General features: G+C 45.3%; 1 protein-coding gene across 2 annotated transcripts in view; it reads right to left on the bottom strand.

Moving 5' to 3' along the window:
* RIC8A (RIC8 guanine nucleotide exchange factor A) overlaps positions 1-13,433 on the bottom strand; it is a 48,020-nt gene that overhangs the window by 21,481 nt on the left and 13,106 nt on the right. For both annotated transcript variants that reach the window (XM_030201196.1, XM_030201195.1), the window contains exons 6-7: positions 9,955-10,105; positions 9,763-9,858 (exon numbers count right to left, since the gene is read on the bottom strand). In XM_030201196.1, the coding sequence (XP_030057056.1) occupies positions 9,763-9,858; positions 9,955-10,105 (247 nt within the window). The remainder of the gene's footprint in view (positions 1-9,762; positions 9,859-9,954; positions 10,106-13,433) is intronic.

Genomic DNA, 13,433 nt, shown 5'->3' with positions numbered 1-13,433 from the left:
AGGCTTCAAAGTTTGTCCCCTTCCTTGTGGGCTCTGTCTCCATCCCCGCCCCATCCCCGTGGGATCTGTCCCCGTCCTCATCCCTGCGGTTACTGCGGGTCCCTGTCCCTTTCTCTAATTTATAGTCAATTATTCTAATTAGGACAACAACAGGAGAGTTCTAATTATTTAAAAGCAAACACTAAATAAATTACAAATTATACCAATCTTAAGACTGTTTATCGTCATCTGATACCCCCATAGTACCTTAAGCTTTAATTAAACAACTCTATAATACTAAGATGCAGACAGTAGTCCAGCAGCGAGAGGGGTGCTATCCAGCCTTTTGCATTGAGTGCCATATGTATGATTATCTCCTAGTTGGTGAGAGGTCATATGTGTGTGCTCGATGCAAAGAGCTCCTAGCTCGAGTCCATTCTCTTGAGGCTAGAGTAGCAGACTTGGAGGAGCTGAGGGAGATAGAGAGGTGCATAGAAGAGGGACATTGTATTGTAGAGAAGTCCCACCTCCAATCTGGCAGCTCCTATGCTGCCCTGGAGGAGGAAGGTCTTCTAAAAGGAGAGCATCACCCTGGTGCAGCTGGAAGTAATCCTGTAGCCAGGACCAGCACATCAGGGGATGCAATATCCTCTCGCACCGAGGATGTCTCTCCAGGCGCTACTGCCCACGAGGGAAGGGTTAGGACGGCAGTTGTAGTTGGTGATTCGATTATTAGGTATGTAGATAGCTGGGTGGCTGGTGGCCGTGAGGATCGCCTGGTCACTTGCCTGCCTGGTGCAAAGGTGGCGGACTTCACGCGTCTCCAAGATAGGATTTTAGATAATGCTGGGAAGGAGCCGGCTGTCTTGGAACATGTGGGTACCAATGACAGGAAAATATGGGGCAGGGAGGTTCTGGAAGCCAAATTTAGGCTCTTAGGTAGAAAACTCAAATCTAGAACCTACAGGGAGCATTTTCCAAAGTGCTACCCATTCCATGCACTGGGCCCAAGAGACAGGCAGAGCTCCGAAGTCTCAATAAGTGGATGAGGCGATGGTGCAGGGAGGAGAGTTTTAGATATGTAAGGAACTGGGCAACATTCTGGGGAAGCCTATTCCGGTAGGATAGTCTCCACCTTAACCAGGGTGGGACCAGGCTGCTGGCATCGGCCTTTAAAAAGGAGATACAGCAGCTTTTAAACTAGAACCTGGGGGAAGGCTGACAATCATTCAAAAATGCATGGTTCGGAGCTAGGTATCATTCAAAGATATCACCAAAATAGAGAAGACAGGGTATCCCGATAGCGAGGTTGCAAAAGGAGACCATAGTAGATCAGGTGTCCTTAAATAAAAATCACACAAAACATTACAAATTAACACTGTCAACTAATGAGCAAGATGTAAGTAGGAACAACAAACAGTTTGAAATATATAGTTAGAATATATTGCACTAAATGAAAAATTAGATATAAGAGGCATCTCTGAGACATGGTGGAAGGAGGATAACCAGTGGGACGCTGTCATACCAGGGTACAAATTATATTGTAGTGATAGGGTGGATCGAATTAGTGAAGGGGTAGCTTTGTATGTCAAATAGATTGAAAATTCTGCAGGAAACAAAACACATCTTGGAATCCCTATGGATTGAAAAGGATAGTGATAGGAGTGTACTACCATCCACCTGGCCAGAATGAACTGACAGATGTAGAAATGCTATCAGAAATTAGGGAGGCTAACAAACTGGGCAACACAATAATAATGGGTGATTTCAATTATCCCAATATTGACTGGGTAAATGTAAGATCAGGGCATGCTAGGGAGGTAAAATTCCTTGACGAAATCAAGGAGCGCTTTATGGAGAAGCTGGTACAGGAGCTAACAAGAGAAGGAAAAATTCCAGACCTAGTCCTAGGGAGCGCATTATCTGGTGCAGGAGCCGTTTGATAATAGTGATCAGATTTGATATCGGCTTTGGAGTAAGTACACACAGGAAATCCAATAGGTTAGCATTTAACTTTCAAAAAGTAGACTATCCAGCTTATTTTCGAAGGAGATCGCCAGCCATCTTCCGACACAAATCGGGAGATGGCTGGCCATCTCCTAAAGCCGGCCAAATCGGTATAATCGAAAGTCGATTTTGGCTGGCTCCAACTGCTTTCCGTCGCAGAGCCGGCCAAAGTTCCCAGGGGCGTGTCGGAAGGGTAGCGAAGGCGGGACAGGGGCGTGCTTAAGAGATGGGTGCCCTCGGCCGATAATGGAAAAAAGAAGGGCGTCCCTGGTGAGAATTTGGTCCACTTTATTTGGTCCCTTTTTTTTCAGGTCCAAGTCCAAAAAAGTGCCTGGACTGACCAGATGACCACCGGAGGGAATTGGGGATCACCTCCCCTGACTCCCCCAGTGGTCACTAACCCCCTCCCACCCTCAAAACAAGAACTTTAAAAACTTTTTTTGCCAGCCTCTATGCCAGTCTCAAATGTCATACTCAGGTCCATCGCAGCAGTATGCAGGTCCCTGGAGCAGTTTTAGTGGGTGCAGTGGACTTCAGGCAGGCGGACCCAGGCCCATCCTCCCCCCTACCTGTTACACTTGTGGTGGTAAATGGGAGCCCTCCAAACTCCTCCCCCCCCAAACCCCACTGTACCCACATGTAGGTGCCCCCCTTCACCCATAAGGGCTATGGTAATGGTGTAGAGTTGTTTGGAGTGGGTTTTGGGGGGGGGGATTTGGGGGGCTCAGCACCCAAGGTAAGGGAGCTATTTTTTTTTTTTTTTTTTAATTTTTAGAAGTGCCCCCAAGGGTGCCCGGTTGGCCGGGTATGAGATCACTGGCCTCGGTTTCCATTAAGGGCAAAAACCGAGGCCGGCCATCCCTGACATTTGGGCGGCCCCCAACCATAGGCGTCACCCGTATAAGAGGCTTGGGGAGGCTAAGCCTCCCCAGCCCAACCATTACCTTCCCCTGCCTCCTTCTCGAATTCGGTGCAGGAAGGAAGTTAGTTGTCGGAACAATTACAAAACTATATTCCTGCCGATGCCGCCACCCCCTCAGTTCATCGCCTGCTGACTCACAAACTACTAGGGACCTTAAGGCTCCTTCTCCAGCAGTTCCGGCTCTGCCAGAACCTCCCCCTGTGTGATGCACTTCCTGCAGCCCCCTCAGTTTGTTGCGTGACTCACAGGGACCTTAAGGCTCCTTCCCCAGCAGTTCCAGATCTGCCAGAACCTCCCCTTGTGACTGTGATGCACTTCCTGCTGCCATTCCATTCTGGTGGCAGAGCCTGGCTGTGACTGTGAGCCTGCCTGAGTGTTGCAGCACGCGGCTCCGCTCTTTACAGTCAGTCACCGACCGAGCCAGGGAGGGAGGCAGCAGCAGATTGAGCAAGTGCCGAAGAAGCGGGTAAGTGTTGAGGGGGAGGAGTATTTGGGTCTCTATTGCTTTACTTTGCTGAACTGAGAGGGTGGGGACAAGACAGTGGGGCAATGTTGGATTGGGCAGAGAGAGAGAGGGGGGTTATGTCAAAATAAAAATAAATATTTTGTTTCATGCAGATCCTTTTGTTTAAACATAACTAAATGGGCTATAAGCCCCTAATGCAGTCCATTGGTTTTCTTATATTTTGCCTTTGCTGAACAGGGAGGAGGGGCAAGACAGTGGGGCAATTTTGGATTGGGGCAGAGAGAGAGAGGTTTTATAAGTCAAAATAAAAATAAATATTTTGTTTCATGCAGATCTCTTTTGTTTAAACATAACTAAATGGGCTATAAGCCCCAAATGCAGTCCATTTTGTTCTTGTGATGACTTATACTGTGCCAAAATTGAAAACTCTTATCTCTGTCTGGTCATTAATATAAAAGAGTTAATTGTGAACACTATCCACCCTAAAAGGCTGTTTGTGCATAGTGTTTTGTGGTTGAAGGATTGTGTGTTGGCCTTACTGAAGTGACATCAACACTTTAATTTAATTTTAGTTTGTTTGTCATAACATCAGACATGGTTTTAGAATATTTTGGAGGATATGATGTTGAATTGTTCCATAGATGTGTATGTGATTTAGTGTTGGTAAGTGCTTGAAATAATTAACTTTAAAATATGGTATGTCATTTATGATATATAAATCCATTTTTACATGCACATAGAAGCATTACTTGTCAATAACCAGCAGCCCTTCCTTGGAACTCAGTATCTTCTCCACCATGACAAAATTATATACCGAATACACTGCAAGAAAACTTTCACTTGCTAACCTTCAATCTCACTAATAAGGGTGGTGCTTGTAACTTTTCACATTTGGGATGTTGTACTTTTTTTTTCTGTGTGTTGTCAGACAATTATGGATGTAAGCCCCCACTACTATTTAACATTTCTAGAGCGCTACCAGGGTTACGCAGCGCTGTACAATTAACAAAGAAGGACAAATTAGCAGGTAAGGCCTACTTTCACCTTCCTCAGCAATCCTCCAGACCATTCAAGATGCTTGGGCCGTACCAAAGCAGTAAACACATCTAAGGGTGGGACCTGCGAAGCCCAGAGGACAGGACTGCAGCTCCAAAACTGGCATCCTCCCTTGCCTGTACATCCACTCTGTAATGTTTGACAAAAGAATGCAGGGAGGACCACACCGCCGCTCTACAAATGTCCACTGGTGGAGCAAAACTACTCTCTGTCCAAGAAGCTGCCGTCCCCCTACTGGAATGTGCCTTGAGCCCCACCGGCACCGTACAGCCATGCATTATGTAAGCCGAAGAGATGGCATTCTTCAACCACCGAGCTATAGATGCCTTAGAAGCAGCCGCTCCCTTCTTGGGCCCCCTATGAAAGACAAATAACCTGTCTGAAGACCTGAATTCCTCCGACCTGCGCAAGTAAACCTTCAACACTTTGCGCACATCCAATTTCGCCAAACGACGCTGAGAAGCATCCCCCGTTCAGTCCCCCAAGACCGGCAACGAAATCACCTGATTGACATGAAAGGGGGATATCACCTTAGGCAAAAACGAAGGCACTGGACGCAGCAAAACCTTTTCCTTAGAAAACCACAGAAACGGAGGCCTACATGAAAGAGCCTGAAGTTCCGAAATCCTGTGAGCCAACAATATAGCTACCAAAAAGACCACCTTCATAGTAAGGTCTTTAATCGAACAAGACTCCAAGGGCTCAAAAGGAGAACCCGCCAAAGAGTCAAGAACGATATTAAGATCCCACTGAGGAACTACAGGCCGCTGAGGAGGACGAAGCAACTTCACCCCCCTCAAAAAACGGACCACATCCAGGGAAGACGCAACCGACCTGCCATGCACCTTACCCCGAAAACATGCCAAAGCAGCCAGCTGCACCTTCAAAGATGACAATGAAAGGCCCTTCTCAAAACCATCCTGCAAGAAATCTAAAATGCACGACACAGAAGCTGTCGAAGGGACACACGCCCGGTCCCCACACCAATCTTCAAATATGTGTCACACACGCACATAGGCCAAAGACGAACGTTTGCGAGACTGCAGCATCGTTTGAATCACCTGAGGGGAAAACCCTTTCCTTCTCAACCGTTCCCTCTCAAGGGCCACACCGTAAGAGAGAACTGAGCCGGATCCGGCATGACAATTGGACCCTGACACAACAGCACCGAGCCCCCAGCCACAGAGGCTCGCCTTCTAACAAGCGCATCAGATCCCTGAACCACGGCCGACGCAGCCAATTCGGAGCCACCAACACCACCGGACCCGAATGACATTCTACTCTTTGTAGGATTCGACCTATCAAGGGCCCCGGGGGAAAAACACATACAGCAACACCCGCTGAGGCCACGGAAGGACCAACGCATCGATCCCTTCCGCTCACGGATCCCGACGCCAACTGAAATACCGAGGAACCTGAGTATTCTGTGCCGACGCCATGAGATCCACTACTGGCATTCCCCACTTTAGAACTATCTGGTGCAGAGACCATTCTCCGGGGTCCAACATGTGTCTGCTTAGAAAATCCGCGTTCACGTTGTCCACCCCGGCCACGTGCACCGCCAAAATCTTCACTAGATGCCTTTCCGCCCAACTCATGAGCAGAGCCGTCGCGATTGCCAACCGCGGACTCTTTGTACCGCCCTGCCGGTTGACATACGCTACCGCTGCCGCGTTGTCGGACATTACTCTTGCCGCCTTTCCGACCACACTTGAGCGAAATGCCAACAGAGCTAGCCGAATCGCTCTGATCTCCAACCGCCTTTTAAAAACGTTTATTTATTTTTTTAAACCTCGTTGCTGATGCCTAAATGCCTCAAGGGTACAGAACGAGGTCTGTAGCCGAGATCAAGCAGTCCTCCGGAGGAAGAGCACAGGGGGAGGGACCCGGCCACCCCGGGTGTGACACCCCACAGGGAATAAGACTGAGTACACTGCACAGGCTGCACAACCTCTGCTGAGACTGAGAAAATACTGGTTAGTAGAAGGTCTGCACAGGCTACTTGTATAAGAAGTTTTAGCGTTCTCAGTCTCCCTCTGCTGGTAGGAGTGCATAACCCAAGCGTCTTGAACGGTCTGGAGGATTGCTGAGGAAGCAAGAAGTTGGCAAAAGAATCGGTTGGACCGCTAGATGACCAAGGTGTAAAAGGGGAACTCAGGGAAGACAAAGCCACAGCTGAGAGATTAAATGAATTCTTTGCTTCCGTCTTCACCGAGGAATATTTGGGAGAGATACCGGTGACAGAAATGGTATTCAAAGCTGATGAGTCAGAGAAACTGAATGAAATCTCTATAAACCTGGAGGATGTAATGGCGCAATCTGACAAACTGAAGAGTAGCAAATCTCCTGGACCAGATGGCATTCATCCCCAAGTACTGATAGAATTGAAAACTGAACTTACAGAACTATTGTTAGTAATATGTAATTTATCTTTAAAATCAAGCATGGTTCCGGAAGATTGGAGGGTGGCCAATGTAACGCCGATTTTTAAAAAAGGTTCTAGAGGAGATCTAGGAAATTATAGACCGGTGAGCCTGACGTCAGTGCCGGACAATATGATACAGACTATTATAAAGAACAAAATTGCAGAGCATATTCGAAAGCATGGATTAATGAGACAAAGTCAACATGGATTTAGTGAAGGGAAATCTTGCCTCACCAATCTATTACATTTATCCACATCCAAACATGTGGATAAAGGTGAGCTGGTTGTTATTGTGTATCTGGATTTTCAAAAGGCATTTGACAAAGTACCTCATGAAAGACTCCAAAGGAAATTCGAAAGTCATGGGATAGGAGGTACTGTCCTACTGTGGATTAAAAACTGGTTAAGACAGAAAACAGAGAGTAGGGTTAAATGGTCAGCATTCTCAATGGAGAAGGGTAAATAGTGGGGTTCCCCAGGGGTCTGTGCTAGGACCGCTGTTTTTTAACATATTTATAAATGACCTAGAGATGGGAGTAACTAGTGAGGTAATTAAATTTGCTGACGACACCAAGTTATTCAAAGTTGTTAAATCGCAAGAGGATTATGAAAAATGACAAGAGGACCTTACGAGACAGGGAGACTGGGCTTCTAAATGGCAGATGATGTTTAATGTGAGCAAGTGCAAAGTAATGCATGTGGGAAAGAAGAACCCAAATTATAGTTATGTAATGCAAGGTTCCACATTAGGAGTCACTGGCCAGTTAAGGGATCTACTGTAGGTGTTATCGTTGATGATACGTTGAAACCCTCTGCTCAGTGTGTGGTGGTGGCTAAAAAAGCAAACAGAATGTTAGGTATTATTAGGAAAGAAATGGAAAACAAAAATGAGGATGTTAAAATGCCTTTGTATAGCTCCATGGTGCACCTGCATCTCGAATATTGTGTTCAATTCTGGTCACCGCATCTCAAAAAAGATATAGTGGAATTAGAAGGGCGATGAAAATGATAAAGGGGATGGGACGACTTCCCTATGAGAACAGGCTAAAGAGGCTAGGGCTCTTCAGCTTGTAGAAAAGACACCCGAGGGGAGATATGATAGAGGTCTATAAAATAATGAGTGGAGTGGAATGGGTAGTTGTGACTCTTTGTTTACTCTTTCCAAAAATACTAGGACTAGGGGGCACGCAATGAAGCTAGTAGTAAATTTAAAATGAATAGGAGAAAATATTTCTTCTCTGAATGTGTAATTAAACTCTGGAATTCATTGCCGGAGAATGCAGTATAAGCAGTTAGCTTAGTGGAGTTTTAAAAAAAGGTATGGACGGCTTCCTAAAGGATCTTGCCAGGTACTTGTGACCTGGATTGGCCACTGTTGGAAATAGGATGCTGGGCTTGATGGACCTTCGGTCTGTCCCAGTATGGCAATACTTATGTACTTATCTACACGGTGTCCGGAAAAAACAGGACCCCCAACATTTTTCCAAATAACCCAAAAACATCCTACTGCAGCAGAGACTTCTGCCCAAAACTGAAACTCAAGACATTTCTGAGTACTTTCTTTTTCAACAGGATGGAGCTCCAGCGCATCAAGCTCGCAAAGTAGTTGAGCACTTAACTAACGAAACCCCAGAATTCATTGAACCAACAGCTCAGTGGCTTCAGACTTTGTGAATGTGTCCAGGTTGAAGGAGGATACTTTGAACACAAATTATGAATTAAGTAAGAAAAAACCCCCATTATGCTAATATATTTTCAAAGGTCAAACTAAATGTTTAAACAATTGCAATGTATTTTGAACCTATGTAAGGGGTCATTTCTTTTCTGGACATTGTAGAAATTGCAGACTGGTGGATGCAAGTAGCAGTGGGGCTGGGTTCATTCCCAGGTAAGAAGTGTATTTTGAGCACCAGAAAAACTTGCCATGACTACCACATTGGACACACAGTAACATAGTAGATGACAGAAAAAGACCTGCACGGTCCATCCAGTCTGCCCAACAAGATAAATTCATATGTGCTACACATGTTCTAAATTTGATCTCTGGACAAATGTTTCCTAACACCATCTGTAAACCCAAATAGAGGACTTCACATCATTACATGACACAAGTGGTAATCATTGTTTTGTGAAAGTTTACATAATTTCTGAATGTGTTTTGACAGTTAACATTGCAACAGAAAAAGATCACCTGCTAGCTGGTGATAAAATGCCAAATAGGAGGGGGCCTCTGAAAGAGATTAAGTAACCTTTACATTATGAATAAGCTAATGATTATAAAAAAAAAAGGAAAGAGAAGGAAGTGGAGCCATTTATGGAAGTTCTGGGGATGGATACAGAGATTTGGTGGGGAGAGGGGAAATATAGATTTTAAGAATGACTGGGAAGCAATGATGGACAAGCTACCCAGTCACCACTAACAGGTAGATGGATATGAGGGGATAACCGCAAAGTATCAAAGGGATTTAAAAATAATATGGATAACATACCCAGGATATAATTTTAAATGCTATAATGGGGGGCGGGGGGGAAGAGAGGGGAACAGTCTATTATTGAATAGTAGTGTTGCCTAGGATTCATGATGTTAAACATTATTTCAATAAGCATGTACAAACGATCGACATGAGGGGCAAAGTATCTGGATATCTACTTCTCCAAAGTTAATGTACTAAGAGAACAATGGAGGGATGGTGGGTTTACTTGTAGCCGACATTATACCATGGTAATAAATAGAATTTGTTAAATTGTTAACAAAAATAGACCTGTAGTATGGAAGGAAGGGATCAGCTATTCAGGGATGGGATGTTGCCCAACTCCGAATGCATATGTTTACAGAGCCCACAGTGGGGTATGAGTATGCAGTGTATAGTGCTACCCTTTCATGTGTCTCCAGTATGCCCAAGTTACCTTCACTTTCAGGAACTTTCTAGTTGGACGGTGAAAACGGGCGCTCTCAGTTAGAAGGCTCAGCGCTGGAGTGAGGTTCTCTCTCAGCTTGTGTCCCTATGAAAAATTCCCAAACAACAGACCATCAGGTCTTCATGAACTGGGCAGGTTCTCAAGCAGCATTTCTCATCATGCTCTTCAGTCTATGCTCACCCTGTCCAGGCGCAGCTCCAGGAAATTCAGCAACACGTTCACTGCATCCATGTTGATGCCCATGTACTCGATGGAGCCCAACTGCACTTTGGGGGTCAACAAGACATCCAGACACTTTAAAGGAAGGTTCCCCAGGAGATTCACAGTGTGGCTGAAAATAAACAAAGGTCAAATGGCCCATCAGGGTTCAATCAAAACAAAGCTTGTTTAAATCAGAAGGGAGGGGGGAGGATAACCTCAGTTCTCTTTTTATCCTCTAATCAAACACATACCATTTTTTAATATATTGAAAATAAAGCCTTTGCTCTAGAAGGTTCTACACATCGTTAAAAAATAAAAACCTAAAGCCAAACAAACACACTCCAACCTATACAAAGTTTATTTTCTGCATAACTGTCAAAACTTGACTAAATTCAATACAATTTTAAATATATGATCTTGAATATGTTTGAAATAAGAGTACACTCATTACAGCCGCCTCACGCAAATCACCAACACCTAGTAATTATCATCATGATACGTGCAGATGTCATTTTGCTTTAAATATAAACAGTTACCAAGGTTTTCAGTCAGGAGGATCCAATCCTTATTAAAAATCTGTATCTGGAGAAAGATTATAGTTCTCAGACTGGTGCAAGGGTTTCTAGAAAAAAGGTGGAAGAATGTAAGTGTAGAACATGTTTTGAAGAAATTGCAAGAAATGGGCTCAACTGATTTCAAGTCAGGAAGCAGCAGGGCCTGATCAGTTTGCACTGATGAAAACATTATGTAGCCAGATGACCCAGCTGACAGCACTGAGTACTGGACATCTTATTTGATTTCATAAAGTCTGGGACTCCTATCAGTCCTGGTGATTGCAGATGTCAAGAACCAAGGATACTCCACCTGTGGCAACCAACTCTTCATAAGTCACTGACTATTTTCCTAGACCTCTGGGAAGGAAAGTTTTGATGAGTAATTTGTACTTTTTTCTTTGATTAGACATGCATGTAGAGGTGTTTGTATAGCTATCTGATATTTTTTTTTTTAATTTATAGAAGTCTTTATTAAGCATGAATAAGCACAACATTGCATAGGCATCCAAATACAAAACAAATAACAATGAAAATAGTATAATATGCCACACATTTACTAAATCCAAGGTAGAGTGCCACACAAACACTCCCTTGTACATCATAACCATGCTGAAACCATACCTTATACTACTTCAAACTTCTTTTTTTTTTATATTATAAACGGGATAATCTCACCTACTTCCTATCCCAAATCCCTCCCCCCCTCATCTGTCCTTCCACTCCAATGTTGTCTCCTTTATCCAGAACATCTGTTTAAAAAGGGTTCCCAGACCCTTTTCCATTTAGGCATGGTTTTTCTTAATCCATCTTTGACCTAAATTGCTCCTGGCTACAGTCAATGCACTCCTAAGTAGTGCTCACTGGTCCATTGTAAATCCCGCTGGTCTCTGTCCTAGCAAGAAGATCAGAGGATGCCACTGTACAGATTTGCCTACCCATACCTGAAGTCATGACTGTACTCCTTTCCAGTACGCCTGGGCCTTGGGACATGACCACCATATATGTCCTGCAGTTCCCACAGCCCCGCACTTTCTCCAACAGCGTTGTGATACCTGGGCAAACATGTGATGTAATCTGACCGGTGTCAAGTGCCATCTATAAAAGACCTTTATGGCGCTTTCCTGCATAGCCACTGCTGTAGAGGATCTCAATATCCTCCGTTCAAGCGCCACCCAGCCAGCCTCCGGCAGGTTAAACTGCAGCTCCTGCTCCCACCTCTATGTACAATGGATGGCTTTGCACCTACCCCTTGGTAAGCATATAGAGAGGAGATCAATCCTCGCGTACCTCTCGAGTCTACACACATCTCCTCCATCGGGTGGGCTTCTCGCCTCAGGCATCCCTGATATGTCTGCCCTCTCAGAAAGTGCTGCAATTGGATGTAAGCATACCGATCCTCTGGTCGAAGTCCAAAGTCCTCCACCAGAGTCTCAAAAGGCACAATGGTCCCTCCCACATGCATCTGCCCCATCATGTCTAATCCCAGTTCCGCCCATCTACAAAAGGTGCTATTTCCCATACCCGGTTCAAATAGGGGGTTGTCTACTATCGGTGCCAGTCCCGACACTGGAGGAGTTCGATCTGGGAACATAAGATCCCAATAATAGAAGGTGGTTTGTACTGTGGGAGGGAACTTTTCCACCCGTCCCCGATGTTTACTCGCCAACCACATTAAGTGCCCAAGTTTCTGAGAACCTACCAATGCTTGTTCAATATCCACCCATAATTTATATTCTTCCTTCCTAAACCAGTCTACCGCTGCCCACGCCGCCTTGTAGTACCAGAACAAGTTGGGCACCCCCATTCCTCCCTCTCGTCTACTCTTATACAGCAGGGCACGGGGCAACCGCGGTCTCTTCTGATTACAGACAAATTTGTTCAGAATGTCCTGCACCCCCGATAGAAACGATATAGCCACCCTCAGGGGAAGAACCTGGAATGGGTACAGGAATCTGGGCAATACATTCATTTTAATTGCAGCTATTCTCCCGAACCAGGATAGGCCCATCGACTGCCATCTATCCAGGTCCCTCTGAATCTCGTGCTTTAGTGCCAGATAATTAATAGCGAACAACTCAGACAAGTTACTCGAGATCTGCACACCCAGATAACTCAGATGTTTGTCCTCCCACTTAAAGGCAAAGGACGACCGCAGTGTGTCCATTAGTCTTGGTGACACTCCCACCGCCAAACCCAGTGATTTACTCGCATTCAATTTATATCCAGATACCCTAGTATACTCTTCTATCACCTTCACCAAATTTGGGAGAGAGACCAATGGGTTTGTTAGGGTGAGGAGAACATCATCCGCGAATAATGCTATCTTATATTCCTGCGCTCCCACCCTCACTCCCGTAATATCCTTATTTTCTCGGATTGCCTCTGCCATAGGCTCCATTGCTAGAGCAAATAATAGTGGAGACAAGGGGCAACCCTGCCGTGTTCCCCTACCCAACTGAAAAGCCCCAGAATTTCCTCCGTTTACACGCACACAGGCCCGCAGCGACGTATATAACGCCTGAATTCACGCTCTGTAGTGCTGGCCAATCTCTACTCTCTGTAAGACCTTATCCAAGTACCCCCAATGGACCCGGTCAAACGCCTTTTCAGCGTCTAGGCCAAGCAGCACCATAGGCTGGGCCTTCTTCTGAGCCGCGTACAGAAGGTCCATCGTTCTCCGAACATTATCTAATGCTTGTCGTTTGGCTACAAAACCCACCTGGTCTGGGTGAATCAGACTTGGGAGCACCTTCCCCAGGCGATTTGCTAGCACTTTAGCCAAAATTTTGACATCGGTATTAAGAATCGAAATGGGGCGATAGGAAGCACATTCAGTTTTATCTTTGCCAGGTTTTGGTATAACCGCCACCCAGGCCTCCATCATAGTCCTAGGGAAAGATGCCC

Source organism: Microcaecilia unicolor, chromosome 4, assembly GCF_901765095.1.
Source record: "Microcaecilia unicolor chromosome 4, aMicUni1.1, whole genome shotgun sequence".
NCBI lineage: Eukaryota > Metazoa > Chordata > Amphibia > Gymnophiona > Siphonopidae > Microcaecilia > Microcaecilia unicolor.
The sequence above is the reverse complement of the archived record's forward strand: the minus strand, read 5'-3'. Positions and strand labels throughout refer to the sequence as shown.